The sequence below is a fragment of the Ictalurus furcatus genome, chromosome 11, assembly GCF_023375685.1.
Source record: "Ictalurus furcatus strain D&B chromosome 11, Billie_1.0, whole genome shotgun sequence".
Classification (NCBI taxonomy): Eukaryota; Metazoa; Chordata; class Actinopteri; order Siluriformes; family Ictaluridae; genus Ictalurus; species Ictalurus furcatus.
In genome coordinates, this window is record NC_071265.1 from 2087085 (window position 1) to 2114274 (window position 27190).

Consider the following 27190-nt stretch of genomic DNA (forward strand, 5'->3'; position numbering starts at 1 on the left):
AGAGAGAGAGAGAGAGAGAGAGAGAGAGAGAGAGAGACACGGAGCTGTGATTTCAGACCCACCATAACAAGTGACAATTTGAGATTTTATGTTTATAGCCTGCTATAATATTATTATTTTCCATTTTAAAAGAGTAGTCTATAAAAAGGGACGGATTATTATTATTAATAATAATAATAATAATAATAATAATAATAATAATAATAATAATATTGCAACATTGCCAGTTTACAGCCCAGTTTTTCTGGCCTCAAAATGTAGCTCCACCCACACCTGTCAGCAGAACTGCTTAGCTCCGCCCCATTTTATATACTACTCTTTTAAAATGGAAAATACTACTACTAATAATAATAAATTATTTTTTTTCCATCTGGTAGATTAATTAATAGGTAAAGTAAAAAAAAAACACTTTATTAATTTATGTATTACTTCTACAAAGAAAAATAATTAATAAATAAAAATAAATAAACTCTGTCTCTCTCCCCCAATCAAGTTTTAAAATCCAAAATCGTACGAGGACACGGAGGGAAAATATTTTATTTTAATCTCATTTTTTTACCTTTTTATTTTTTTTTAAAATTTGGTTGACAGCAGGTCAAAATAAAAATAAAAAAAGAAATCAACAAACAAAAATTAAATGAAAGAAATAAATAAACATTTAATAAATAAAAACATTTCTTTTTAATGTTTCAAAATCCAAAGTTGTTGAAGGACTTATTTCTTTTAACTGTTTTTTTTTTGTAGGTATACGTGTTACAAAAAATAAACAAATTAAAGTTCATAAATACATAAACAAACCACAATATTTAACACATAATAATAAATAAACATTTTATAAATCGAACACGATTCAAAATCCAAACCGGTAGAAGAACATGGAGTAAAAATTAAATAAAGTTGTAAAAAGTAAATAAATCAATAATATAATTGATGATATGGATGTTGCGAAATTTTTATTACGTCACAACACACTTTTAGCTCTAGTTTTTTTCCCCTGTTTATTCACTTTTTATATATATATATATATAATTTTTTATTATTATTATCTTTAATTTGGTAAAAAAAAAATCTATCAAAATACATTTTTAAAAAAAGTTACATTTTTCAGGCTTTTTTTCTGGCACTTTGTTCGTAAATCCACATATTGCATAATTTTTTTTAATAAATAATTTAAAAAAATTTTTTATTAAAGTACTGTTATAAGAAATTTCAACCAAACTGCTGAACACTGGAAAAACTCCGGGGGAGAAACTCCAGAGAGGAAAACCCCAAACACACCGAGACCAGAGTCCAAGCCATGTGCTCTTTCTGTCACACACACACACACACACACACACACACACACACACACACACACACACACACAGGTTCACTACTTCCTCTCACCGCGAAAGGTCTAGTGCCAAACATCTAGTCTCAAACATCTAGTCTCAATTCTGTCTTTCACTTCAGGAAGTCAGTCAGTAAGAACACTAAGTGCTGATAGAGAGACTCAGTAGGAATTAGAGGTCAGGACATAACGCTCGTCTCTCGCACTCGTGCCCTCAGTCCTTCACAGCTGACTGAAAAACATTCGCTCTCTTCCTCTCTCTCTGCTTATTCAGCGGTTTGATGTCGAACCTCTGCAGCTTACTTCAGCAACTGGTGGAACAAACAAACCCCGCCAGTTCACGTCCAAGCTCAGCTTCAGCGTAGATACAAGAGATAATTCAGTTAGCCTGCGGGGTCCGAGCACTCCTCGGAAACAAAACAATACAGAGACCGTAGATGAAGCTACTTATCAAGTTTAGTCCCGATAGATCAGCGCTACTCGCGTGAAATGCCTTCTGAAACCTGATTGGCTGAAACCAGCCATGTTTTTGAAGTAACTCGGTGACGATTAAAGCGCCATTGACAGATGGCGTTTTTTTTCTGTTCCTGAAAAACAGCTATTCGAACCTAACCCCGCCTCCTTTCATTGGCCACGCCCTAACCTTCGCAGACGTCTTCAGATCCTTACGTTAAACATTCATTCGAATTCGCATCGCCAATCATGAAGTTCGAATAATCCAGCTCAGACGACTCGGAACTGATTGACACCTGGCAGCCATATTGTTTGCCAATGTCTACGGGTTTTGCATATTATGCAAATTAGAAAACAAAAACTGAAGTGGGTGGAGCTGAATGGTTTCTAAGGCTTGTTTGTTTGGGAGAACACACTTGCTTGTGAGAGAGAGTACCATCTACTGACCAAGATTCAGGTCTCCACGACTTATGGTTTGGTCTGCATGATTCGTTTAGAAGAAGAGGAGGAGGAGGAGGAAGAAAGAAGAAGAAGAAGAAAAAGAAAGAAATATTCTAACAATTACAATAGGATTCCAGCATCTTCGGTGCTTGGACCCCTAATAATAATAATAATAATAATAATAATAGTAATAATAATAATAATAATAATAATAATAATAATAATAATAAGCTGGACTAAATGCATATGTGTTTATTTATTTATTTATTTATTTATTATTAATTATTTATTTGTGTTAATTTATTTTTATTTTTTTGCTGGTTTCGGTGACTGTACATACAACGAGATGAGGAAAAATCACTCATCACAATAAAAAAAATATAAAAGGTTCCATTTCTCTCAGATGGTTAAGCGAGAGATTAAAAGAATTAACATAAGACGTTTCTTAAAATGTATACATTTATTCCCGTCTTCACTAAGGGCGCCAATACTTCTGGAGATACCCGCGTGTCCGAATCCGCCGTGTGTAACAGCGAGAAGGTTCGTGTCACGCGATCGCACGGAGACAGACACCCGGGGCGATTAAATTCCTGCATGAATTATAGTTTCGTGTCAGTTACACAAAATGTTCAGTGTTCGAACGGTCGGCCGTTTTAAACCTTTCTTCAGAAATGAATCCCTTTTTTTTTTTTAAATTGCGTGAAATCGCATGTCATATGAATTTTCACTCCCCGCCCCCCCCCTCCTCGACTGCCCATGTGTAGGAATACCTGGAGTAAAAATAAATAAATATCAAACAAACAAACACACACCACACTATTCCTATTAACACATACATTTTTTTCCACACAGACACGGCATGCGAAACTGAAGAAGAGGAAGTGAAAGGACTGAGCTTCCTGTAGATTAGTTCCTGAAACAAGCCACCAATCTGCACTTCTAACCCCAAACACGCTACGCGTCCCGCCCTGCAGAGGATTAAACCGTATCGGGTCTCGATGTCGAAACGGAGAACACGGACGCGCTAACCTCGAGATCTTTCACACGTTTACGCTCCGCTGGATCACTAAAGGAAACCCGAGCGTCCTGCCGCGGCTCCGACGCGCACACTCACCTTCTTCAGGCTGTATCCGGCGTGGAATATGATCGGAGGCAGCAGGATGTTGAAGAACACCTCAGGGTCAAAGGTCACCTGTTGGAACAAACGAGATATACAGAAGATACGTTACGTACTCTCACGGCATGAAAACGCTCGGTTCTGATTGGCCGGTGTGTACGAGATCAGGTCGAACCGGGTCTCCGGTTATGACGTAACCATGACAACAAGGGCGTAACCATGGTATGGACATCGGGGGGGATCAAACATCCAAAGTTTGACACTGAAAATTCGCATATTCAGAACATAGTTGTAGGATTACAGTTAGCGTTCAGGTGATGTCTGAGTGATAGAAGCTCCCACAGCATGGGGAAATTGTAGGTTGCTGTGGACGTCCTGTGGGCAGATGTATTCTCTGCTCCACAACCGGCCATGAAACCCACCACACCAAGCAGAGGCGAGATAAGATGTGTGCAGGCGAACCACACGCGCTAACATTTAAACACGCAATCACGACTTTTAAACAGACTCAGAAAGGACCCATGAAACTACATGTTGTAAATATAATTTCCCCACGCATGCTTCCAAGCAACGCTGTGCTGCCTGCATCGTGACCAGGTACCGCTATTTCCCCAGAAGAGCAATGACTGACTCAGATGATCATTTTAATTTGATCGACTGAATATTCTGTTTGTGTACCTGGAGTCATTTATGATGTTAATGTCACCATGCTGTTTAGCTTGCTGTGTAATAAGTGTACAACAATATAAAGTGGTAACCTGAAGTGTCAGCTATGTAAAGGGTTCTGGAGTTTTCTTTTCTTAATTCTAAAGACAAACCGCCATCACTAGTTCTGAATGGAGAACTACAACATGGCCACAACTCAGACGTTAGTTCCATCTCTCATCTCAGCATTATGCTGAGCCTTACATCTGTAAAATCACTTCGTTGTCCTGAGCCCAAATGTAGTGTAAAGGAAGGAAATGCTGTGCAACTTTCCTCACTTTCACTCGCATTTATAGCAGTCTGTCACAGCGTGAGGGTTCACAGCGACCTCGGAGGGAGGATGTGCAAGTGAGTGTAACGTTAATGGTTAAATACTGGACCTGACGTCAGCCTAGCCTGCTTCCTGGGTGTGCAAATATCAACAGTTAACTGACGTTCTTAAGAACAAACCAAGCCATGATAAGACGCCTTCTATTCTAAGCTAAGGTCACCTACTATTTAGGTGTCTAGTTACTGACTGTCTGAAAAAAGCTCGCATGTTCTGCTGCGCTTTTCTACACTTGGCTGCTGTCTCCATTTCTTACACACTGAACTGCTCAAATATATCAACCAACTTGCGTCGAGTACGGGCGCAACCAAGTGTACAACTGGGGGGGGACACACACCTATTTTCCTTAACAAACGGAAATATATTAAAAAGGAATAGACGTAAATAAACAGAATAGATGAAGAAAAGACAGATCCGTTGGCAGGGTTCGTTAAAGTGGGACTTATAGAAATATTTTCTACTGTATATCGGGGGACAGACTGGTATTTCCTCAACATCGGGGGGGGGGGGGGGGACACGCCCCCCCCACAAAGAATGCGTGGTTACGCCATGCATGACAACAAGCAGTCCTTCACAATACGACGTTTTTAATAATGATGGATAGAACCCCGCCCACATAATCCCTCCCAAACCACCCCGGCGTTTCCTTCAGAAACTTCGGAAAGTATGTCAAAATGCGGAAAGAAAGAAAGAAAGAAAGAAAGAAAGAAAGAAAACACTGAAGGGAATGTAAAGATAAACACTTTTTTTTGCTGCTCTTTAATTAAAACTTATTAAAGCAGATTTCTGTACTAGGAGAGAAATGATTTTATTCACACAGGACACTTTTATCCGTCTTCAGGTCGTGAGGTCACAAATCAATTCAAAGGCTGTGAACTGGTCTAGTATGCACATTATTATTATAATTACTGGATGATGATGACGATGATGAGCTTCACCCACTGAATCCTGGGCGTTAGCTTAGCTGATGTTTCTGATGAAGAAAAACTGGGGTTGTCACGGGAACGCTGAAATATATTTTGACCCGTTCGGCTTCCGCTAGCTCTCCGGACACGCTCGTATTAAAAATTCCCTCTCTCTCTCCCCGTCTCTTCTTACTCACACACGCACTCTCTCTCTCACTCACACACACACACACACTCTCACTCACGCACTCTCACTCACGCACGCGCACTCTCTCTCTCACGCACGCGCACTCTCTCTCTCACGCACGCGCACTCTCTCAAGCACGTTGATTTTACAGCAATTGGTGCTAGTTTCGGAACGAGGCTGCGGGTGGAAAACTCGTGTCTGCGGGTGGGATTTTGGTTGTTTTTGTTTTAAAGGAGTTTAAGACCAGTCCACAGACACCAAGATCTTGTTTTAAAGAAAACAATCCAAAATGCATCATAAACAGCTGAGACCACAAACGAAAGACTAAACGAGGAGGAAATGGCGATGAGCTACGAGTAACGCGAGCGAGTTTAACAGCAGAAGTTTTGTGGGACGGCAGGAGAACGTTTCCAATTTGCATATTCATGCATCTTCAGATCCTCTGGATCCAGGAATTTTTAAATGAGGGTGAAAGCGGAGAGATGTTCCTCGTCTGTGTTGACAAACAGCTATCAAAAAGACGTCCGTTTGAAGTGCTCGTTTTATTCCGTACCACTTCTGACCACTCTCGACAGACACACAAAAAACCGCAATATTTATTTATTCCTGTTTCAGCCTCACCTTGCGGAGCATGTCGTTCTGCTCTACGTTGTGGATCTCTCGGGAGTTGATCTCCCCCTTCAGCGTGTACTCGAAGAACTTGCCGCTGATGTTGAGCAGCAGCGTGCTGACTGGCCCCTCCTTCAGCGCGCAGCTGGGCGGAGTCTGATGGTGGTAACTGGTCGAAGGGATCCCGTAGCGCAGGATCACGCCCACCAGCAGACCTGACCACACGCAGAGAGCGAGAGAACATGTTCAAGCGTTTCTCTCTCTGGATGGATTCCGAAATTTATCCAAGAATTAAGATTAAAAAAATAAATATAAAACACACACATACGATTTTATCCTCTCTAAAAAACTGAGCCAAATTGCACGGTAAGAACGCACAGAAGCGTAGCTAACGCCGACCTTCGTTACCTAACGATTAACACGATAGACCATAGCGCTAATAACATTATAACATCCCCGTGAAATAACTTCCAATGAAACAGGAGGTCAGGGCGGGACATATCGTGTGGCTCCTCCCCCTTTGAAAATAGCCAATAGCGTTTATCTTACCTCACAGCCTATCTTACCTAAGCCGTACTTGACTGTTAGTATGTTGGGGGCAGGACACTTCAGATTCTAGAATGCATTTGACTGGAGAGAAAAACCTGCAGTGCAGAATGATGTCATTAAAATCGTTGCTCCGTATCGGGGGTAGAGAGAGAGTGAGTGAGTGAGTGAGAGACAGTGAGAGAGAGTGAGTGAGTGAGTGAGGGAGTGAGAGAGAGAGAGAGTGAGAGTGAGAGTGTGAGTGTGAGTGAGAGTGAGAGAGAGTGAGAGAGAGAGAGCGTGAGAGAGAGAGAGAGCGTGAGAGAGAGAGAGAGCGTGAGAGAGAGTGTGAGAGAGAGAGAATATCTTCTAAATGTGATTTCTGTGATCGTTTTGGACGCACTAGCTTATAGAGAACATATTCGTGTGAAAAGACACGAAACTTCAATTTTGATTTCATGGGGACTTTAAAATAATTCCCGCCGGGGTGATGAGAGAGAGCGTGCTATTCCGCTTATTCCAGAGAGATTTTCCAACAATTACATTTAATTTATTAACGGATTTATGACACGCCACACATCTGAACCTTTTACAGAGAGGCTTAATGTTGGGGAAGGTCCGAGAGACGAGTTCCTGTCCTCACTTACGTTACAGCTTCAATAAACATTCCTTCTCTCGCCAGACTCTCTCTCTCGCACGCTCGCTCTCTCTCTCTCTCAAATAACCCCCAAAACACAGCTTTCATTTCACCATGAAACCAAAAAGCTCCCCGTGCTGCTACACAGATACTAGTCCAGGCTCTTGTTATCTCAAACCTGATCTACTGCAACTCACTACTCTCGGGTCTCCCAGCAGCTCCATCAAACCCCTTCAGATGATTCAGAATGCTGCAGCACGCCTCGTCTTCAACCAGCCCAAGAGAACCCATGTCACACCCCTCTTCATCTCCCTCCACTGACTTCCTGTAGCCGCCCGCATCAAATTCAAGGCCTTGACGCTCACCTACAAGACCTTGTCTGGAACAGCGCCCCCTACCTCAACTCTCTCCTGAAGGCTTACGTTCCCTCACGCAATCTGCGATCGATCAGCGACCGACTCTTAGTAGATTCTACTCAGTGTGGCTCAAGATCCCTTTCCAGAACCTTCACACTAACTGATCCTCAGTGGTGGAATGAACTTCCGACCTCAATCCGGACCTCAGAATCTCTCACCATCTTCAAAAAACAGCTAAAGACCCACCTCTTCCGTCAACACCTAACCAACTCATAAAAAAATAAAAATAATAATAATTACTCTGGCTCTTACACCTCGACTCTGCGCACTCTGCTTCTTCTGGAACTCAGCTAACGGATCGTGTACAGTAGCACTGCTTGTGTTGTTCTCCGCTTGATACATCGCTTTGCTTGTATTTTCTCATTTGTAAGTCGCTTTGGATAAAAGCGTCCGCTAAATGAATAAATGTAAATGTAAATGTAAAAACAATCCATGCCTTCTGACCAATCAGATTTGAGAATTCAAGTGTGATCGTATATTTTGCTTACAAAAACGAAAACAACAAAAAAACTTTTCGTCCATTTTCGGTTACAGTTATTGTAGTGTAGGTGAGCTGGAAAAACACACACTCTCCTTAACAGGCTGTTTCACTATCACGATGTAATGACTAACACACACACACACACACACACACACTACAGGAAGTTAATGGTGCGTGTGGTGTGTGCGGTAAGGTCACAGGTGTAAATCAGCATGGGGCGCTATTAATAATTGGGTTAGTCCCAGCAACACACTCTAAGCCAACAGCAGTGACCTTGAAAACTCGCTCACACACACACACTCTCACACACACACACTCTCACACACACACACACACTCTCACACACACACACACACTCTCACACACACACACACACTCTCACACACACACACACACTCACACTCTCACACACACACACACTCTCACACACACACACACTCTCACACACACACACACTCTCACACACTCTCACACACACTCACACACACACACTCACACACACACACACACACACTCACACACACACACACTCACACACACACACACACACACACACTCACACACACACACACTCACACACACACACACACTCTCACACACACACACACACACACACACTCACACACACACACACACACACTCACACACACTCTCACACACACACACACACACTCACACACACATGCTGTATGAAGCAAAAACAATCCATTTCTGGATGAATCCGGATTATTTATTTGAGAAAATCTGCATCGATACAGAAAACACCGCTGAGTCTTCATGGCGCTGATGTTTAGCTAAACGTAACGTTTCTGTATAACTCACGATCCACGTAAACGTTCACCATCCTCAGCAGTACGGCTGGACAATACAGCATCCATATCCAGACCAAACGCCCCACAGAGGGTCAGCCCAAACGCCCCCACAGAGGGTCAGCCCAAACGCCCCCACAGAGGGTCAGCCCAAACGCCCCCACAGAGGGTCAGCCCAAACGCCCCCACAGAGGGTCAGCCCAAACGCCCCCACTGAATGGAGAAAGTTTACAGTAATGAGGATTATGAAACAGAATTTAAGAAAGAAAGATGACATTCTTTAATTAAAAATAAAAGAAATTATGTAATCGATGGCAAATTGCTCTGGCATAAGAGGAATAAATCAGATCATGACGTACCGTTCGAGGAAAATAATCATCACACCAACCGGTCACTGATTATTTCCTAATAAAATAATATTTCCTAACAGCAGTCATTTAAAAATTCATTTTTTCCCCCTTTAATGCTGCTCTACATTTGCTCCTTTTACTAGCAAGCCTAAACATCCTGCATTCTATGTAACAAAAACGTCAAATTAAAACAAAAAGAGTATTCCTGAGCGACCTACTTCCCCAGATCTGCACATTATCATCATCATCATCATCATCATCATCGTCAACACTTTCAGCCCTGAGCAGGAATTTAAACTCAGAGTGACTGTTAATTCAAGGAGCACGTGAACGCACCATCAACGTTCAACACGGTCTCCAAGGACTTCACCCGAAAAAAACGCAATTAACATTACATTATTACCACAGAACTGTTTTGTTGACTGAAAATATCGAAATGTCGAATATTTATTTTATACAAAAGAACCGCCATGAATATAAATAAATCCATAATGCTCAAATGTCGCGTTGAGAGGCATTAGGAACTAATTTAACGTTACATGCTACGTTCAATGTACTAGAACGTTCTAAAAACTGGTTAGCAGGGTCCAAATCCGGAAAACACAAAGTGACTTGAGAATTAAATGTAAAAAATTTTTTTACATTAAACATGAACATACTGGATATGATTTGTATTTATTTTTCGGTGTCATTTGGTGTTCAAAAGAGTCTGCGCTGATGTTGGGATTAGCAGCAGCTAGCAGGCTAGTCAACGTCATTCATATGAGACCGCTAATACAGAATCACGGTAAAAGATTTAACGCGTGCATTTTTAGGGGGTTTTTTTCTGCGTAATTTCTTACCGTAAATCATAGCCAGGCCGGTTTCGTGCAGGAAACGCACTCGCCTGTGTTTGAAGAGCCATATAGTCAAAATGGTCAGCGTCAGCAGCAAAATAAACGTGAGTAAATTGACGCTGTCCTGGCGGTGACTTTCCTCTGCCTCCTTCTCCGTGGCCAGCTCCTCCATCGCTCCGTCATCCGCTCTTACCCAAGCCGCACGGCTTAACAACAATATTACAGCCACAAGCCCTGAGCTGCTCCTCCAGAGGTTCCTCCAAGGCTTCGGGCTGATAGCTGCCTCCATCGTGCGTGATGCTAAAGCTCCCTCCGCGGCCGTGGTGCTGCCTACTGCAAGGTATTGTCAAGAAAACGAGACTCGAGCTGAGAGTCGATACCAAAGAGATTCGACTCTTCGGTCGCACTGCTTGGGGATTGTGAATCGATTCAAAAGCTTTGGAGTCGATTCCAGACACTAAAGCTTATTTGCCTGAAGACTACTGCGTAGTGTATACGGTACAGTTTCAGAGTGTCTTTCGGAAAATGAGTTCAAGTGTATGGAATCGACTCCGATGTTTCAGAGTCGACACCAAAGAGATTCGAATCTCCAATTACAGGCGTTATGAGTTTTGAATCGACTCCGACGCTGTGGAGTCGATTCCATACAGTGAAACTGATTTGCATAAATACTGCGCAGTGGATGGGGTACAGTTTCAGATCGACTTTCGGAAACTTTGTTTCAGTGTATAGAATCGACGTCTTCGCTTCAGAGACGATTCCAAATAGATTCGATTCTTTGATGGAAAGAGATTCGAATCTCCAATTACAGGTGTCGGGAGTTGTAAATCGACTCAGAAGCTCACATTGAAATTAATTTGCTTAAAGAAAAATATGGGAAAAAAACCCAAAATAAAACATGTATTACAAAAATGTACAGTGGATTACAATAAAACAAGGTCACCGATGCTCCAGTGTATTAAAGCTACCGTCTCTAAGGCTCTAAGGTCATTTGACAAGCGTCAACTCTTCATAATGTGTGAATAAATGTTCAAATTGAATCAAATAAAGGTACTTTGTCTTTTATTTGACCTACTTATTAATGAAATTATATTACATGTACTTTCTTATTAATGCACTGCGCATTTAACAAGATCTCCTTTTCTGTCTTGCGGTTTATGTTTTTGGAACTGAGAAAGATGTTCTATAGAATCGACTCTTAGAATCAGAGTCGATTCCAAATGTCTGGAATCAAACAGTTCGAAATCAGACTCAGAGCTGAAGTGTTTAATCAGCATTGCGCCCCCGTGTGGACAGACACTGCACTGGGGATTAAAGGTATTTTTTTTAAATAATTTTTTATTTTAAAAAATTGTCTTTATTGTTGAACCTTTTGATCTTTTGTTAACAAAATTCACATAAATATCAAACAATTGCAAACACAACACAGGTTTATCAAAACATATTTGTTAAATATAGGTGTGCAACAATTATTGGCACTCCTATGAATTCATATGAGAAAAATATATTTGAAGTATATTCCCATTGATATTTTAAAAATTTTTAGTACACCTCAGTGACTAGGAACAGGAAATTGTTCAAGCATGACTTCCTGTTTCACAGGGGTATAAATATGAGGTAACACAGGTCAAATTCCCTTAGTCATTCATAACAATGGGTAAGAGCGAGGAATATAGCTGTGATGTGCGGTAAAAGGTTGTTGAGCTTCACACAATGTGAAGTGTCTATAAGAAAATAGCACACGCATTGAAAATGCCCATTTCCACCATCAGGGCAATAATTAAGAAGTTCCAGTCGACTGGAAATGTTATGAATCGACCTGGAATTGGACGTGTGTCTATATCGTCTCAACGCACTGTGAAGAGGACGGTTCGAGTGGATAAAAATCTCCAAGGATCACAGCTGGAGAACTGCAGAAGTTAGTTGCGTCTTGGGGTCAGAAAGTCTCCAAAACTACAATCTGAAGTCACCTACATCACCACAAGTTGTTTGGAAGGGTTTGAAGAAAAAAGCCTCTACTCTCATCCAAAAACAAACTCGAGCGTCTTCAGTGTGCAGACACTACTGGAACTTCAAATGGGATCGGGTTCTACGGTCAGATGAAACCAAAATAGAGCTTTTTGGTAATAAACACAGAGGTGGTTTTGGAGCACACAGAGAGGTAGCCATATGGAAAAGTTCCTCATGCCCACGGTTAAATATGGAGGTGGATCTTTAATGTTTCGGGGCTGTTTTTCTGCCAGAGGACCTGGACATTTTGTTAGGATACATGGCATCATGGACTCGATCAAATATCAACAGATATTAAATGAAAACCTGACCCCTCTGCCAGAAAGCTTCAAATGGGCCGTGGTTGGATCTTCCAGCAGGACGATGATCCAAAACATCATCAAAATCAACACAAAAATGGTTTACTGACCACAAAATCAAGGTCCTGCCATGACCATCCCAGTCCCCTGACCTGAACCCCATAGAAAACCTGTGGGGTGAACTGAAGAGGAGAGTCCACCAGCGTGGACCTCGAAACGTGAAGGATCTGGAGAGATTCTGTATGGAGGAACGCTCTCAGATCCCTCGCCATGTATTCTCCAACCTCATCAGGCGTTATAGGAGAAGACTCAGAGCTGTTATCTCGGCAAAGGGAGCTAGCACAAAATATTTACTAAAAGTGTGCCAATAATTCTTGCACACCTATATTTAACACTTTTTTTTTGGATAAACCAGTGTTGTGTTTGCAATTGTTTGAGATCCATGACAGCAGAGTATTTTTGTGAATTTTTTTGAACAAAAGATCAAAACGTTCAACAATAAAGACAATTTTTCACAGCCAATAAACCACGTAAGCCGTATATATTACATATCACATGATGATGTTATAGATGATGTTATATGATGGTTGAGATCATAATACTATTTCTGCTCTAGAAACACTCAAACTTGACATACCACTCCTTTAAAATGGACTTACTCCACTGTAACAGGACCTGATCATATCTGCTTTAATACACAGTATGTTTTAGTAACAGTGAAATCTGACTCTGAGTCGCACGCATGAACAAACAGGACGTTGCAGTTTCCTTTATATGAAAATGAAACGAAGAGTCATCGGTTTTTTAACGCTTAAAATGTTTCCTTTTTTCACCAAAAGCAATCTTTAAAATCCAGCGTCAGCATTTTTTAATATGAGGAATTGAGCAATAAGTAACAGGTTCACTCAAACCTTCTGATTAAATACACTTTTTAGATTGACAATTGATTACATTTTTACTTTGGGTTTGCTCAAAAAATATTTATTAAGGTCATTTCCTGTGTTTCGGTGATATATCAGTTTATAAAAGAAGCAAATTCTGGTGTATGGGCGGCTTGAAAAAAATGAATGTTAAGCAGTGACAATCTAGTGCAGTGGTTTTCAAAGTGGCGGCCGCCAGGGGGCGCCCAGGGGTCCTCAACAATTTGGTGTGAAAAATAAATAAATGTATGTTTTCTCTTTCTCACTCTCAGATAACCACACACACACACACACACACACACACAATCAATTCCTAATGTAATGTAATGTTAAGATGTAATTATTATTTAAAAAAAGGGGGATATATTCAGAAGTCTGTATTTTTAATGTGTTTTAAAGACATCTTGTAAAAGGGGGGCCTCGATCAAATTTTAATGCCATTTGGGGGGCCTTGCCCTGGAAAAGTTTGGGAACCCCTGGTCTAGACTACTCCAGCGTTTTCCACCCTCGAAAACGGAGACTTCTGGAAACGCCGAAGACCCCGTTTTAGTTTGAAAACTCCGGACGCGCGTTTCAGTGTAAACGGACCAAAACGAAGACTTCTGAAAACGAAGATGTGGCTCCGCCCACATTCACACCCTGATCGGGTCTTCTGGATCATCGCGTATCCTTCCCTGATTCGTCAAACCCTTACCGTATGACCGTTACGCTTCCTCGATCGTATACACATCAACACAGAGACAACACGAATACCGCAGCTGCTACATGCGCAAGAGGCGAGCTACGATTAGACCGATCGCCAACGAATCTCATTTCGAGCGGCGTTAGACCTACACGGAACGCCGGTTTGGACTAGCAACCGACTTCCTGTTTACACTTATACTGTATGCGCATGCCCAGTGTGCATGAATGGTCATGTGACGTGCGTATTCGGTCGTGTAGCGTGGACGGAGATGGTTTCTGAAACGCAGCGGAAACGCCGGCGTGGACGAGGACCGTTTTCGCACTCGTGTAAACAGGGCCTAAGACGGGTATAGAGATAAAACAGACAGCACAACTAAAAAAGCTTTTTTGATCGTAAATCATTCTGTGTTAAAAAAAAAAAAGAAGAAATACTTTTGAAAAACTGCAAATTCTTAAAGCACCGAGTGTCTTCGTTCATATGAGTCATTAACCACGACTGTAGATTGTGACATCACAAATAAATTCAGTGCTCAACACAGGCACAAATACCATTTTTTGGCCTCTGGTGGAAAGAATTAAGGCCATAAGAGTTGCTAAAGGAACACCGTGAGGCATCTCTGCATATTTCAGATGCTGCTCGTGTGGGATTTTCACACACAACAGGCTCAGCAATAAAGAAAACATCCGGTGAGACCAGATGAAGCTGAAAAGTAACTCAAATAATTACTCTTTCCAACCGTGGTGAGCAGAAAAACACCTATAAAATCATACCCATACAGGTCAAGAGCTTGGCTTGATGTTCACATCAAACATCAGAATGAAGAAAAAGTCTGATCTCTGTTGTGACACAACAGTCTGCAGAGTTTACACAAAACGGTGCGGAAAACCAAATAAAAACATCCTGTGCTTTTTTTTTTTTTGGAAGAATGGAAATTTTTTCCCTAATCTAAGGACCCTGTGCCCATGATAGCCTCAGATTCCTGTTCTTGGCTGACACCAGAGGAACCCGATGTGGTCTTGTACTGTTGTAGCTCATCCACCTGGAGGTTCGATGTTTTGTGCATGCTGAGATGCTTTTCTGCTCATCACGGACGTAAAGAGTGATTATATGAGTTATTATTATATCCTTCCTGGCAGCTCGAACCCGATCTGGCCATTTTCCTCTCTCATCTCTGTCATCAACAAGGCGCGGAACTGGATATATCGCTTTGCTTGTGTTTCCTCATTTGTAAATCGCTCCGGATAAAAGCGTCTGCTGAACGAACAGATGTAAACGTAAACGTAACTGTCGCACACTCGAAGATTTTGGTTCTTCGCACTGTTCTGTGTCAACTCTAGACACTGTTGTGTGTGAAACCAGCCCATCTGGTACCGACAACCAGGCCACGGTTAAAGTCGCAGAGATCAGACTTTGATGTTTGAAGTAAACGTTAGAACTGAAGCTCTTGACCTGTATCTGCACGACTTCATGCACCGCGCTGCTGCCACACGATTGGCCGATTAGATGTGCAGGTGTACAGGTGTTCCAGATATGTATGGAAGACCCTCTGTCCCATATACAAAATGGTGTGATGTGTCTACATAAACCTGAAATGGGCAATTTTGCCTCACATCGAGCAGAAGGAAACACCGCACCACTTCACAAGCCGTCAACAACAAGGCCGAGGTATTTCTATACATTCGACACCTTTCTGGAATTCCAAGAGCAGACTTGCATAACTTCCGTCAAGGTATTTTAAAATATGGACACGGCTTGTTGTTAAGGACACTTTATCCGTGTTTAACATGGTTATTATCTTTATTTTACACACGTGTAACATCACCGAAACTCAAATGGCACCTCAGAAGGTGTTTAAGGAAACTATACATGTGCATAATCAGGCGTCATGTTCAAAATACCGCTCTGTTTCTGTCTAAACCCCAGAAGCGTGTCAGATGTCTCTTATTCATTTTTTTTTTCTTTTCATGTGGTGGCATTGCTAGAGATTTGTTTCGGTTTCTGTTCAGGCTGAGAAATCCACTTAAAGCCATTTACAGGGAAATGAAACCGTCATAATTCAAATTGCAAAACAAAATATACTAATAGTAAATGTAGAAATGTCAAAACAATCCTTCATTTATAATGTATGTAAACATTTACCTACATGGAATTAACAGGATGTTTAATTGAATAAGAAATAGATTTTATATATACGCAAATTAGAGCTGCAGCCATCCAGATTAGTGCGAATTAGTTAATCCATCCATCCATCCATCCCATCCATCTCCCCGTGCTGCGGGGGTTTCCTCCGGGTACTCCGGTTTCCTCCCCCAGTCCAAAGACGTGCACGGTAGGCTGATTGGCGTGTCTAAAGTGTCCGTAGTGTATGAATGGGTGTGTGAGTGTGTGTGTGAGTGTGCCCTGCGATGGATCGGCACCCTGTCCAGGGTGTACCCCGCCTTGTGCCCCATGCTCCCTGGGATAGGCTCCAGGTTCCCCCGCGACCCTGAAAAGGATAAAGCGGTATAGAAGATGGATGGATGATTGGAGAATCTCACGTGATAAGAAATAACCTCACAAAATTACAAACGTCAGTCGTGCAAATTATTTGAAGCCTAAACAAATCATTTTAGTGACTCGAATCACTTTAAAAAAAAAAAAAAGAATCAATATGTTGAACCAAAACATTTCACGACACAGAATGTTTCATATGAGAAGAAATATCCTCACAAATTTATAAACGTCAGTCATGCAAATTTTATAATTCACATTCATGCATAATTAATTGAATCTTGAAAGAATTATTTTAGTGATTCAACTCACTTAAAAAAAAAAAAAAAGGAAAAAAAAAAGAATCACTATGTTGAACGGTTTACCCGAATTCTTTTCAAATTGCAAAACATTCCACTCCACAGAATGTCTCACTTGATAAGAAATAACCTCACAAATTTACAAACGTCAGTCATGCAAATGAATGGAATCCTGAACGAATCATTTTAGTGACTCGAATCACTCAAAAGAATCACTATGTTGAACGGTTCTTTTTACCGCTCACGTATCATCCAATCAGAGAGAGAGAGAGAGAGAGAGAGAGAGAGAGAGAGAGAGAGAGAGAGAGAGAGATAGAGATATGCAAATGAGTTGCCATGGGAGTCGTACGCGAGGAGAGTACTTGCAGAGAGCAGAGCGCATGTGATTGGCTGGCTCTGTGCTCGAGCGCTAGGTGGTTGATGATTGGCTGGCTCTGTGCTCGAGCGCTAGGTGGTTGATGATTGGCTGGGTGGGCGAGCGTTAGGAAACGGGAAGCGCTCTGGTTTACGGGCGTTAGTGATTTGTTAGGTCGACGCGGCTGTGTGACGAAGTGCTGCTGGTGTCTGGTGGGGGGTGTTTTAAAGTTATTTTCAAATTAAGAGGTGATTTTCGAAGCATGGGGTGCTTTTTCTCGAAAAAATCAAGGAGAAAATCTCCGGATAAAGACCCTGCGCTGGCTTCGGAAGTCTCTACGAGTAATAACGCTCCTGAAACCAACAACACCAACGGTAACCAAGAGGAACCCAAACAGTACAGCTGGGACAAACGGGATAAGGTGAGAGAGAGAGAGAGAGAGAGAGAGATAATGAACCTCCTGTTTAAGCTTTCTAAAAACAGATGGAGCTAATTGGCGTCATGAGGCCTCTTGTGTCCAAAACATACGGCTAATATGAACTCCTAATGAGCCTTAACATCCTAATGTTAACCCTGTGGACATGACTGCATTGCTTTAAAGGTGCCTTAGTTAATTTTCTAAATTTCCTAATTGTACAGATAACTTTAAAGATACATAGAACATGCTAAAAGAAGCCTGTGTCAGGCCCTGGGTTTAGCAGAAGTGTATTAATGGCTGAGAAAACCCGTTCGGAAAACCGCGTTCCGGTCCGGAATCCTTGTTTGTGTTAGGATGAGCTTCCTGTCAGTCATGTTGTTGTATTATTAAACACTTTATGGGTTTCCACTGTGTGAAAATGGGTGGAGATTTGGGGGGTGGGGTCGTCATCATTCAAATGTCCTAATCAAGAGACCTAATCTTGATTTATTTAAAAAAAAAAAAAAAAAATTTAATCCAGCATTGGCCAAAAAAATAAATAAAATTGACTCGATGACAAAGTGATACCACACAAGAGAGAGACGACATCTTTACACACAGCACGGATCCGATGTGTTTTCCCGCCCCTCCTTTTGATTGACGGGATATAATCAGCCCTGATCGTAGTATGTTTGTGTGAAAAATTGCCAATTTTTAAAGAAGTATTTCAGGGAGAAAAAAAAATTCAATGTTTTGAAACGTCAACAAAATCAAAGCCTGTTAACACAGAATGCGTGATTTTATGCTTAAACGTCACTGGGATTAAATATTGCAGTTTGAATGGGCTTCACTGGGGACGTTTTCGTCCGTATTGACACGTGAACGGTGCGTCTTGCCAGATCTGAATCCCTAAAATAAAAGCAACTTGCAGCGATTAAGGGGGCAAAGCACTTTCCGGCCCCTCCTTTTACCATAAAATGGAGGAAGTCCACAGTAATACGTCAAGCCGTTGCTGAGATCTTGCCTCACTTCCTGCTTGGTGATCTCACTGGTAAATTAGTTCACGAGTTACGGTTGACTCATCCCACGTATTAAAAATCCGAGTTGTTCTTGCGATATTTTTCCCCGGTGCTGTATGTAGCGAGTGCGCTTGCACCAAAATCGGCACAACGATCGAGGGCAGGCCTGTCCGTTTTCAAACTTTATGACCGAACGTATTGTGACGCGTACAAATAATCCATCTTGCGCAGATGTTTTCGAGCGTGCAGGTCCTGTTTTCCAGTGCGAATCGAAGTTTCTATCGCTGAAGAGTTTTCTGTAAGGAGATGTTCACGGAAGGAGTCGCCAGCGTCGGCGCTTTGTAACGTTCTGAGCGTTTTTATTCGCTACGTGTTGTACAACTGATACACGTAGGTTTTAATTCGTGCACGAGAAGGGAAAACTCTAGCGGGGATTCCTTCCCTTAAGCGGAAACATCTGGCAAAACATCTTTTAAATAGGTTCTGTGAAAACGTTAAGAATGTTACCCAACAACACGCATGTCATTTTATTACACAAGCACGCTAAGCTGCGTCTGATCATGTATATAAATATATGTATATGATATTACGTGTACAATGTCTGCTAGCTGACGTTTAAGGAAAGCGAGGCATGACGGCGGGTTGACGTGGACAACATGCGTCCGCCCTGATACCGACGCGCCGTGTCAGATCGACCCACACTTACGCGCGGCTCGGACCGGGTTAGCTTTACACACGGATGTGGGGTGAGGTAATTCTTACTGAAGTATCTACGGTATTTTTTAACACTCCAGGAAGTGCTCGCTCGCTCTTCTCTCTCGTCACTTGTCAAAACCGAAAACGAAACCTTTTTCGTTTTAACAAACGAACAAAAAACACGCAGAACAATAAAATCTAGCCGAGGTTTAGCCCGACATCGCTGACCGCATCGTGTCATCTTCCTCTCGTCATGCAGGTTGATCCGAAGGACTTCACGCTGAGCGGTTTGAAGGACGCGACCGTGGGCCGTCTGCCCGGAACTCTGAACGGCCAGCAGTTCATCATCCAAGAATGCGAGAACTGTAACATCTACGTGTTCGACCACTCGGCCGCGGTCAACGTCGACGACTGCGTCAACTGCCGCGTCGTGCTCGGCCCCGTCCGAGGCAGCGTCTTCTTCCGAAACTGCAGAGACGTTAAGTGCGTGGTGGCGTGCCAGCAGTTCCGCACGAGGGACTGCAAGAAAATGGACGTGTTTCTGTGCTGCGCCACGCAGCCCATCATCGAGTCTTCTACAGGCATGAAGTTCGGCTGCTTTCAGTACTATTACCCCGAGCTGGCCTTCCACTTCAAGGACGCGGGGCTGAGCATCTTCAACAACAACTGGAGCAACATCCACGACTTCACGCCCGTGTCGGGCGAGACCAACTGGAGCCTACTGGCCGAGGACGCCGCCGTGTCGGAGCACGTTCCTCTCCCGGATCCCGAGTCGGAGTTTAAGGGCGTCCGCGTGTCCGCTGAGAAGAACCGCAGCATCATCCCGTTGACCAAAGGAGGGAGGAGAAAGGAGAGCGAGGAGTCCTGCTTGTTCGTCTTCTTCGCTGGAGATTACACCACGGCCAACGCTCGCAAGCTCATCGACGAGGTAAAGGGTGTAGGAGGGTGGAGAGCGCCGCTGAACGAGAAACGTTCCGTTAACATAAAATACGTTTATTTCAGCATTTCCGTGAGGAACTTCAGTTTGTTTCTCGATCTTTCAGTAAAGACCTGCGTGAAACTAAACTCTTCCGCCGAATGTACAAAAGCTTCAGCTGTAAAGCGCGACACGTGTTCCAGGCACAGCTCATTTGCATTTAGCGACGCCCACAAAACTCCATAAAAGGTCGTGCGCAAGGACAACTGGGAGTATGAAACGAACAATCGCGCTAAGGACAGACGAAAAACAGAAGTGGAAGTTATTTTTGTTATTTAAGTTGCCAATACAAATATTTAATAATATATAATTAATAATAATAATTAAAAACGATCCGTAAATCCTCCGTCCGCCATTTCTTTTCTCAACGTCGAACGATTAGTTTTATTCGTCTTAATGTACGGGTGTGTATCGGCTGACTTTCTCTCTCTCTTTCTTTCTTTTCTTAAAATATTCTTTAATTAATGGCAGTACAATAAAACGACTGGTTTTCTTGAAACGTTCTCGATGGTGCTGTCGATCCGTAGCGAGGCGTGAGGATGTGTTTTTGGATAAGGGCGTGTGCTAAATGCTGTAAACCTAAATAAATACATCGTTTAAAGCAGACGGTATATTCCCCACGTGCAAGCGCAGAGATCCACGTGAATCATACGCTTGGAAGTCCATCAAGTCGAGGCGTACACGCGCTAGACTACTTACACGCGTACATTCACACATGCTCAGGAACACGAGTAGGCCACGGGCGGTTTTTGACGACGTTACGGGGTCCGTATGAACACCCCCTGAATTTGTCGTGCGAACGCACGTACGGACGATTTCCGAATAAATCCGCGTGGAAAAGCGTGACTGATGAATAACGGGGGAAGAAAAGAGTAGACGTTAGGATGGAATGAAATTCATTTCTGGATTTTTTTTTTTCTCCTCCTTAGAAATGAATGAAATGGAGTTGGAGCTGGTAAGATGATTAAAACGGTTTTAATAAAAGCGTAAAGAGGTTTAAAGCAGATTAATTACTATCGTGAGTGACACGTGAGTGACACTAAATCAAAAACACTTCAAAGTAGTAATCTTGTTTAAGAGCAGGAGTTGACATCTACTAACCTAACATACATCTGCAGGCTCTTACTGTTATTATTATTATTATTATTATTATTATTATTAGTAAACTTATTTTAAACTGAGACTTTCCTCTTAACTCTCAGCCGCTTCTTTGACATTCTAAACGTGTCTTAACACGAAATATGATCACATGCCTCGTCTTCCTCCGGGGAACTTCTCTAACTTCCTTTTTACTAAAATGTCCCTAAAGCTATATATATATATATATATAAAAAAAAAGGCTGATGTGTTATTTTCAAAAGATGGACGTTTATTAACCACAATGGGAAATGAAATGTTTCTCACAGTTACCACACCCAGAGAGAGAGACCGAGAGCAAGACAGACAGACACGGGGAGAGAGAGACAGACAGACAGTGAGGGAGAGACCGACAGACGGAGAGACAGACAGACAGTGTGTGATATTTGCTTTCCAGATGCAGTGATTAAAGTGACTGTAATATATTGGGGTAAAGCTACTCCGAATCTAATTATACTGTAACTGTACACTTCAAGTGTGAGCGCTTTTATATACGAAAAATATCTGTAATTCATTTCTATTCATTATTTCTGAGCGGGTGTTTGAGCGGGTGTGTGAGCGGGTGTGTTTGGGGGGGTGGGGGTCTGAGCCAGTGTGTTTGAGCGGGGTCTGAGTGGGGAGGTGGCGTCTGAGCCGGTGTTTTTGAGTGGGGTCTGAGCAGGCGGGGGGGGTCTGAGCGGGGTCTGGAGGGTGGGGGTCTGAGCGGGTGTCTGAGCGGGGTCTGAGCAGGTGGGGGGGTCTGAGCGGGTGTTTTTGAGTGGGGTCTGAGCGGCTGTTTGAGTGGGATCTGTGGGGGGTGGGGGTCTGAGCGGCTGTTTGAGTGGGTGTTTGAGCGTGGTCTGGAGGGTGGGAGTCTGAGCAGGTGTTTGAGTGGGTGTGTTTGAGTGGGGTCTGGGGGATGGGGGTCTGAGTGGGGTCTGAGCAGGTGGGGGGGTCTGAGTGGCTGTTTGAGCGGGATCTGGGGGGGTGTCTGCGCGGCTGTTTGAGCGGGATCTGGGGGGGGGGTGGTTTGAGCGGGGTCTGAGTTGGGGTGTGTTTGTCGGTAAGACACGTAAATGTAAATCTGATTATTGCTCAAAACCTGAGGAAAAAAGGGAACCGTGTCATCGTCCCCGTACACCGAGACAACACCCGCATCCATGAGCACTAAAACAACAGTCTGTTTTTGTGTCTTTAATTCTTAGTCATCACATAAAAACAAGAACATTCATACCAGTTCTGTGGTACGTGCCCTTTAAAGGACTTGCTCTCTCTCGCTGTTCTTTTTTATTATTGAGAACAGGAAGCTTTCGTCATAAGGGGAAACTGACAGCAATGATTTCAGCGTGAAATTCGACACTCAACGATTTTACAGCAGCACTCGCTGAAGTCATCGTTTCTTCATTACATTAGAAACACGACCGTGAAGACTAAACCCTAACCCGTCACAATCACCTGGTCCACGTCAAAACGAATGTAAAAGTTTGCAGACACTCGATCATCACGCTCGCTCGTGTGTCGTTCTTCTTGGTGAACGTTCCAACTTTGTGGCAACGGGCGGGGGAGATGGGGGGGTAGGGCGGGATGGTCAGGGGTGCACATACTTTTGGGCATGACCTCTTTCAGGATGGAGGGGTTTAGGCATGGTGGTTTCTCGATAAGAAAAAAAAATGTAAAAAGGGAGAGGGAGAAAACCGAGAGGCTGGCGAGGGAACGCTTTGGGGTTTGTAGCTGCTATGACGGAACTGAGAAAAGGAACCGTCTTGTTTCACAGAACGTTAAATGTAACTGTAAACGGATAAAAAAATTCCGTTTCCAGGAATAGCACAACCCCGCGTGGTGTGTTTTTAATGTGTATTCCTAACCTATTTCTTTTCTTTTTCTTTTTCTTTTGAATGGTTGCCATGGTCACACAGTGGCTTAGTGGTTAGCACGTTCGCCTCACACCGCCAGGGTCGATTCCCGCGGCTCTGTGTGTGTGGAGTTTGCATGTTCTCCCCGTGCTGCGGGGGTTTCCTCCGGGTACTCCGGTTTCCTCCTCCAGTCCAAAGACATGCACGGTAGGCTGATTGGCGTGTCCAAAGTGTCCGTAGTGTATGAATGGGTGTGTGAGTGTGTATGTGATTGTGCCCTGCGATGGATTGGCACCCTGTCCAGGGTGTACCCCGCCTTGTGCCCCATGCTCCCTGGGATAGACTCCAGGTTCCCCGTGACCCTGAAAAGGATAAAGCGGTTGAAGATGGATGGATGGATGGTTGCCATGGTAACTGAGAACAAACCCTGGGACCTGAGTCTGGGGAGATCAAGTCTCCAGATTCGACTTGCATACGTCGAAGAAACTTTTCTGTAATTTTTTGTTCCGTACGTGCAGGTGACTGCCAAGGGCTTCGTCCTGGTCCAGACCAAAGAGGTGTCCATGCGTCCCGAAGACGTGAGCAGAGTGTTCCAGAACAGCGCAGAGGACCTCGCCGACTGGACGGCTAAAGGTCAGAGACGTCTTCCGTCTTACCACAACGTATCATTTCTAATGGGTGTAATGATGGGTTTGTTTGTTTGTTTGTTTATTTGTGCCTCAAACCCGAGGTTGTTTTTAATCCTAGCGTAGCGTCACACCTACTTTCAAGCATGTTAAGCAGCAGAGAGACAGGAAGTTGAGGTTTGAGCACCTGCTTACGTTTGAGTCATCGGAAATTTTTTTTTAAAAAAAACCCACGACGGCGGGCGGGTCAGCGTCTGTGCGATCACGACGTAACATGTCATCGTTATACCACGGCGCGGGTGAGTTCTTGAATCCGACTGGGGAGAAGACGCGCACGGAACTTTGTTTATAACGCGTTTTATTTACGCACTCGTCGTCGTTTCTATAGTAACCGTGCGTACGTAGGACGCTCTGCTTTAGAAACCGACTAAAAAAAGAAATCATTATGGTGAAGGTTATGGAAGGAGTCTCCAGTGTCGGGTCGGAGGCGTTACATGCTATAATGCGAGTGAGGCGTTAAATGTAACTATAAACGGATAAAAAAAAATGCTGATTTAAAGAAAAGATCTCCTGTCGTTCGTGGACGCGAATTAATTCACCCGAACAGATTAAAAACATGTCCTATAGATCCTCTGAAGTGCGTGATGAAGGTAAAAGTAAAGGAGGAGGGTTTAAAATAGGACAGAATAAAAGTGTGTGTGTGCGTGTGTGCATGTGTGTAGGTCCCGTTGTGGCTCTCGAGCTGAACGGAGACGGCGTGGTGGAAGCCTGCAGGATCATCGCCAACGAGGTGTTCAGCGGAACAAAGGTAACTACGGAACAAGTCACGTGCTCCCGAATAAACATTTCAGCGCTCGTGGCTCTGTGATGTCATCAGTACGCGCCTCCGACTCAACGTGTCCGCTTCCGGATCCGAAAGCTGTCGCGCCGAAGCCCGTAATGTCCGTAGGTGATGTGTTCTCACCGGGTCGTGTATAATCCCATTCCCTAAATCCCAAAATACAGTTTCCCAAAGACGAATGCACGCCCTTGGGATTCCTGTTAAACTCGGGAACTGGGAGTATCCTTCACGCTGGGAAAATTGCGACGGAGTGCCAGTCGGTGACTGGTTTCCAGCCGGTAACGTCGGATTCGGGAACCGACATCGGCGTGCAACAGTAACTCCTATGTACCGTCGTGAATTATTATTATTCATACGCAGCCTGCACATCAGGATTTTCAGGAGGGGGAGGAGTCAGAGTCGTGTGCTGATGACATCATAAGCAGCGATTTGGTTTAAAAAACAACATGGATGTTGATACGTGTAGTGTACTTTTTTTAAAGAAATGTTCTCTTCACAGGTGTTTGTTTCTGAGAACAAAAGTTCAGCCTCGCAGGACGTCGACAACTTCTTCAACTTTGCCGACATGCAGCTGGGACTGTGAGCGGACCGGAACTCGGTTTTTAATACACACATTTTTAACTTTTCTACGTTCATCGATACGAACTAGAAGTGAACTAGAGTTCATGATCTAGCTGTGAAAGTGATTAAGCGAACGCAGAGTCCACTCGCGCCTCGCTCTCTCTCTGTCTCTCGTTTTAAAGGTTGGTTTAAACCTGTGGTTCTCTATGGACCCCTAGTGTTCAGGAGGTCGCGGTGGCGGAAATCACAACCCACCATTATCCAAGTTACCATATTTAACGAAATGCAAACGCATTAGAACTCAATCCGGATCAGAGCGAAATTGATTCTTTTGATCCGTTTGGTTTCGTTTCACACTGCACACAATGAAACGAATCATTCGGATGAAACAGCGCACCTTTTAATGAGTCAAATCTCACCGAGTCAAATCTCACAAATCACCCGAGCGCAGAGCCGGCGGCGCTAAAGAAACGATTCGATAATGATATTAATAACCGGTTCAAAACGTTTATTTCCTCTTTTTGCCCGTAGCGCGACGCACACGGCGTGTTTGATTCACTCCCTGCAGGTGAGTCGATTCACTTACAGGTGAGTCGATTCACTTTCACACCGGAATCGCACCACCTCGCTCAAATTGTGATTTCCGTGATCTGACCCGAATAAATAATTAAATAATGAGTCTAAATATTTCAGTATTTGTATTGGGTTCATCAAATTTTATTCCGTACTGAGCACGTCCATGATTGGTTGATTGATTGATTGATATATATATATATTTTTTTTTAAAACATCAAGATGGCTTCCTGACTAAAACTTTTGACAACCCCTGGTTTAAACAACTATTTACTGTATTTGTTTGTTTATTTTGTTTTACTGTACTGCTGCTAAATTCCACGTTAGATGTTTTTTATGCTGTTTCTTCTCCGTTTTCTTGAATTTCTGAAAGCACGTGCCAGTGAAAAGACTGTAACGTCACTGCTTTGTCAGTCATGCTGAAAACGAGTCAAAGCCTGTAGATATTTATTTAACCGTACGTGCAGATGAGTGATCTCTGTCTATAATCTCTGTCTGTAAATCCGGAAGCGCACGTGTTCGCACAGAGAAGCGTTGTTTTCGGAACGCTGATGCTGAATATCTTTTTCCTCTTTTTGCTTGGACACTTTATTCTCCCCCTTTTTTTCTTTCTTTTTTTTATGATGATTATTTTTTTTTTTTTTAAAGAGGACAAATCATCCGAGTTATTTATAGAAACGAGTATCTAAAGATGATGTGTTGCCAATCAGATTGTACCTGCTCTGTAACGCTGTCTCTTTTTATACGGAAAAAGATTTTACTCCTGTGAACAGAATCAGTTTTTGTACAGATGAAAAAAACACAGCGTGATGTTTTAATGTAGTTTTGTATGTTTTATCGGTGGTTGTTGTTGTTTGTATGAGGCAGTTTTGTAGAAATGAATGTACACTGTGATTTATCTATAATATATATAATTTCTTTGGTAGAGTTTTATTACAGTATGACTCAGTATTATTATTATTATTATTATGATGATGTTTTTTTGTCTGACGCGTTCACACGTGTGTCTCGAGGCCCTTTCCACTTTGTTGCTTCATGGATCAGGAATCAGGATTATATCTGGATAAAGGTAAACCACGTCAAAATGCACATCTGAATACGTTCGAGACGGTCAGGCCACGCCCACTCACTTATACAAACATTCAACATTTTAACTGCGAAAGAAAATACGTTTTCGCAACCGCCGATTTTCATGAACCTGTTCGGGTCGTTACTTCGTGCTCTGTAATTTCTTTTCGGCACTGTTGTAGTTTCTATGGAAACCTGTTTCCGCCGCAGAGGGAAAGAATTTAAAAGATAATTGCGACTTTAACTCTCGCAGTTATGAATACATATCGCAAACTCG

At 42.9% G+C, this 27190-nt stretch overlaps 2 protein-coding genes across 3 annotated transcripts in view; one reads left to right on the plus strand and one right to left on the minus strand.

Moving 5' to 3' along the window:
- slc9a7 (solute carrier family 9 member 7) overlaps positions 1–10577 on the minus strand; it is a 57357-nt gene extending 46780 nt beyond the window's left edge. The window contains exons 1-3 of one of the 2 annotated variants that reach the window (XM_053635754.1): positions 10136–10577; positions 6088–6290; positions 3339–3416 (exon numbers count right to left, since the gene is read on the minus strand). In XM_053635754.1, coding sequence (XP_053491729.1) covers positions 3339–3416; positions 6088–6290; positions 10136–10418 — 564 coding nt within the window. In that variant the 5' untranslated portion in view covers positions 10419–10577. The remainder of the gene's footprint in view (positions 1–3338; positions 3417–6087; positions 6291–10135) is intronic. The other variant, XM_053635755.1, reaches the window with a different exon arrangement.
- A 6573-nt stretch (positions 10578–17150) lies between these two features.
- On the plus strand, positions 17151–26775 carry rp2 (RP2 activator of ARL3 GTPase). Its single transcript, XM_053636870.1, has 5 exons — positions 17151–17608; positions 19559–20227; positions 23763–23877; positions 24593–24678; positions 25211–26775. Exons 1-5 carry the CDS (start codon positions 17450–17452, stop codon positions 25292–25294), a joined length of 1113 nt encoding a protein of 370 aa, XP_053492845.1. The 5' UTR covers positions 17151–17449; the 3' UTR covers positions 25295–26775.
- Positions 26776–27190: the final 415 nt, after the last annotated feature.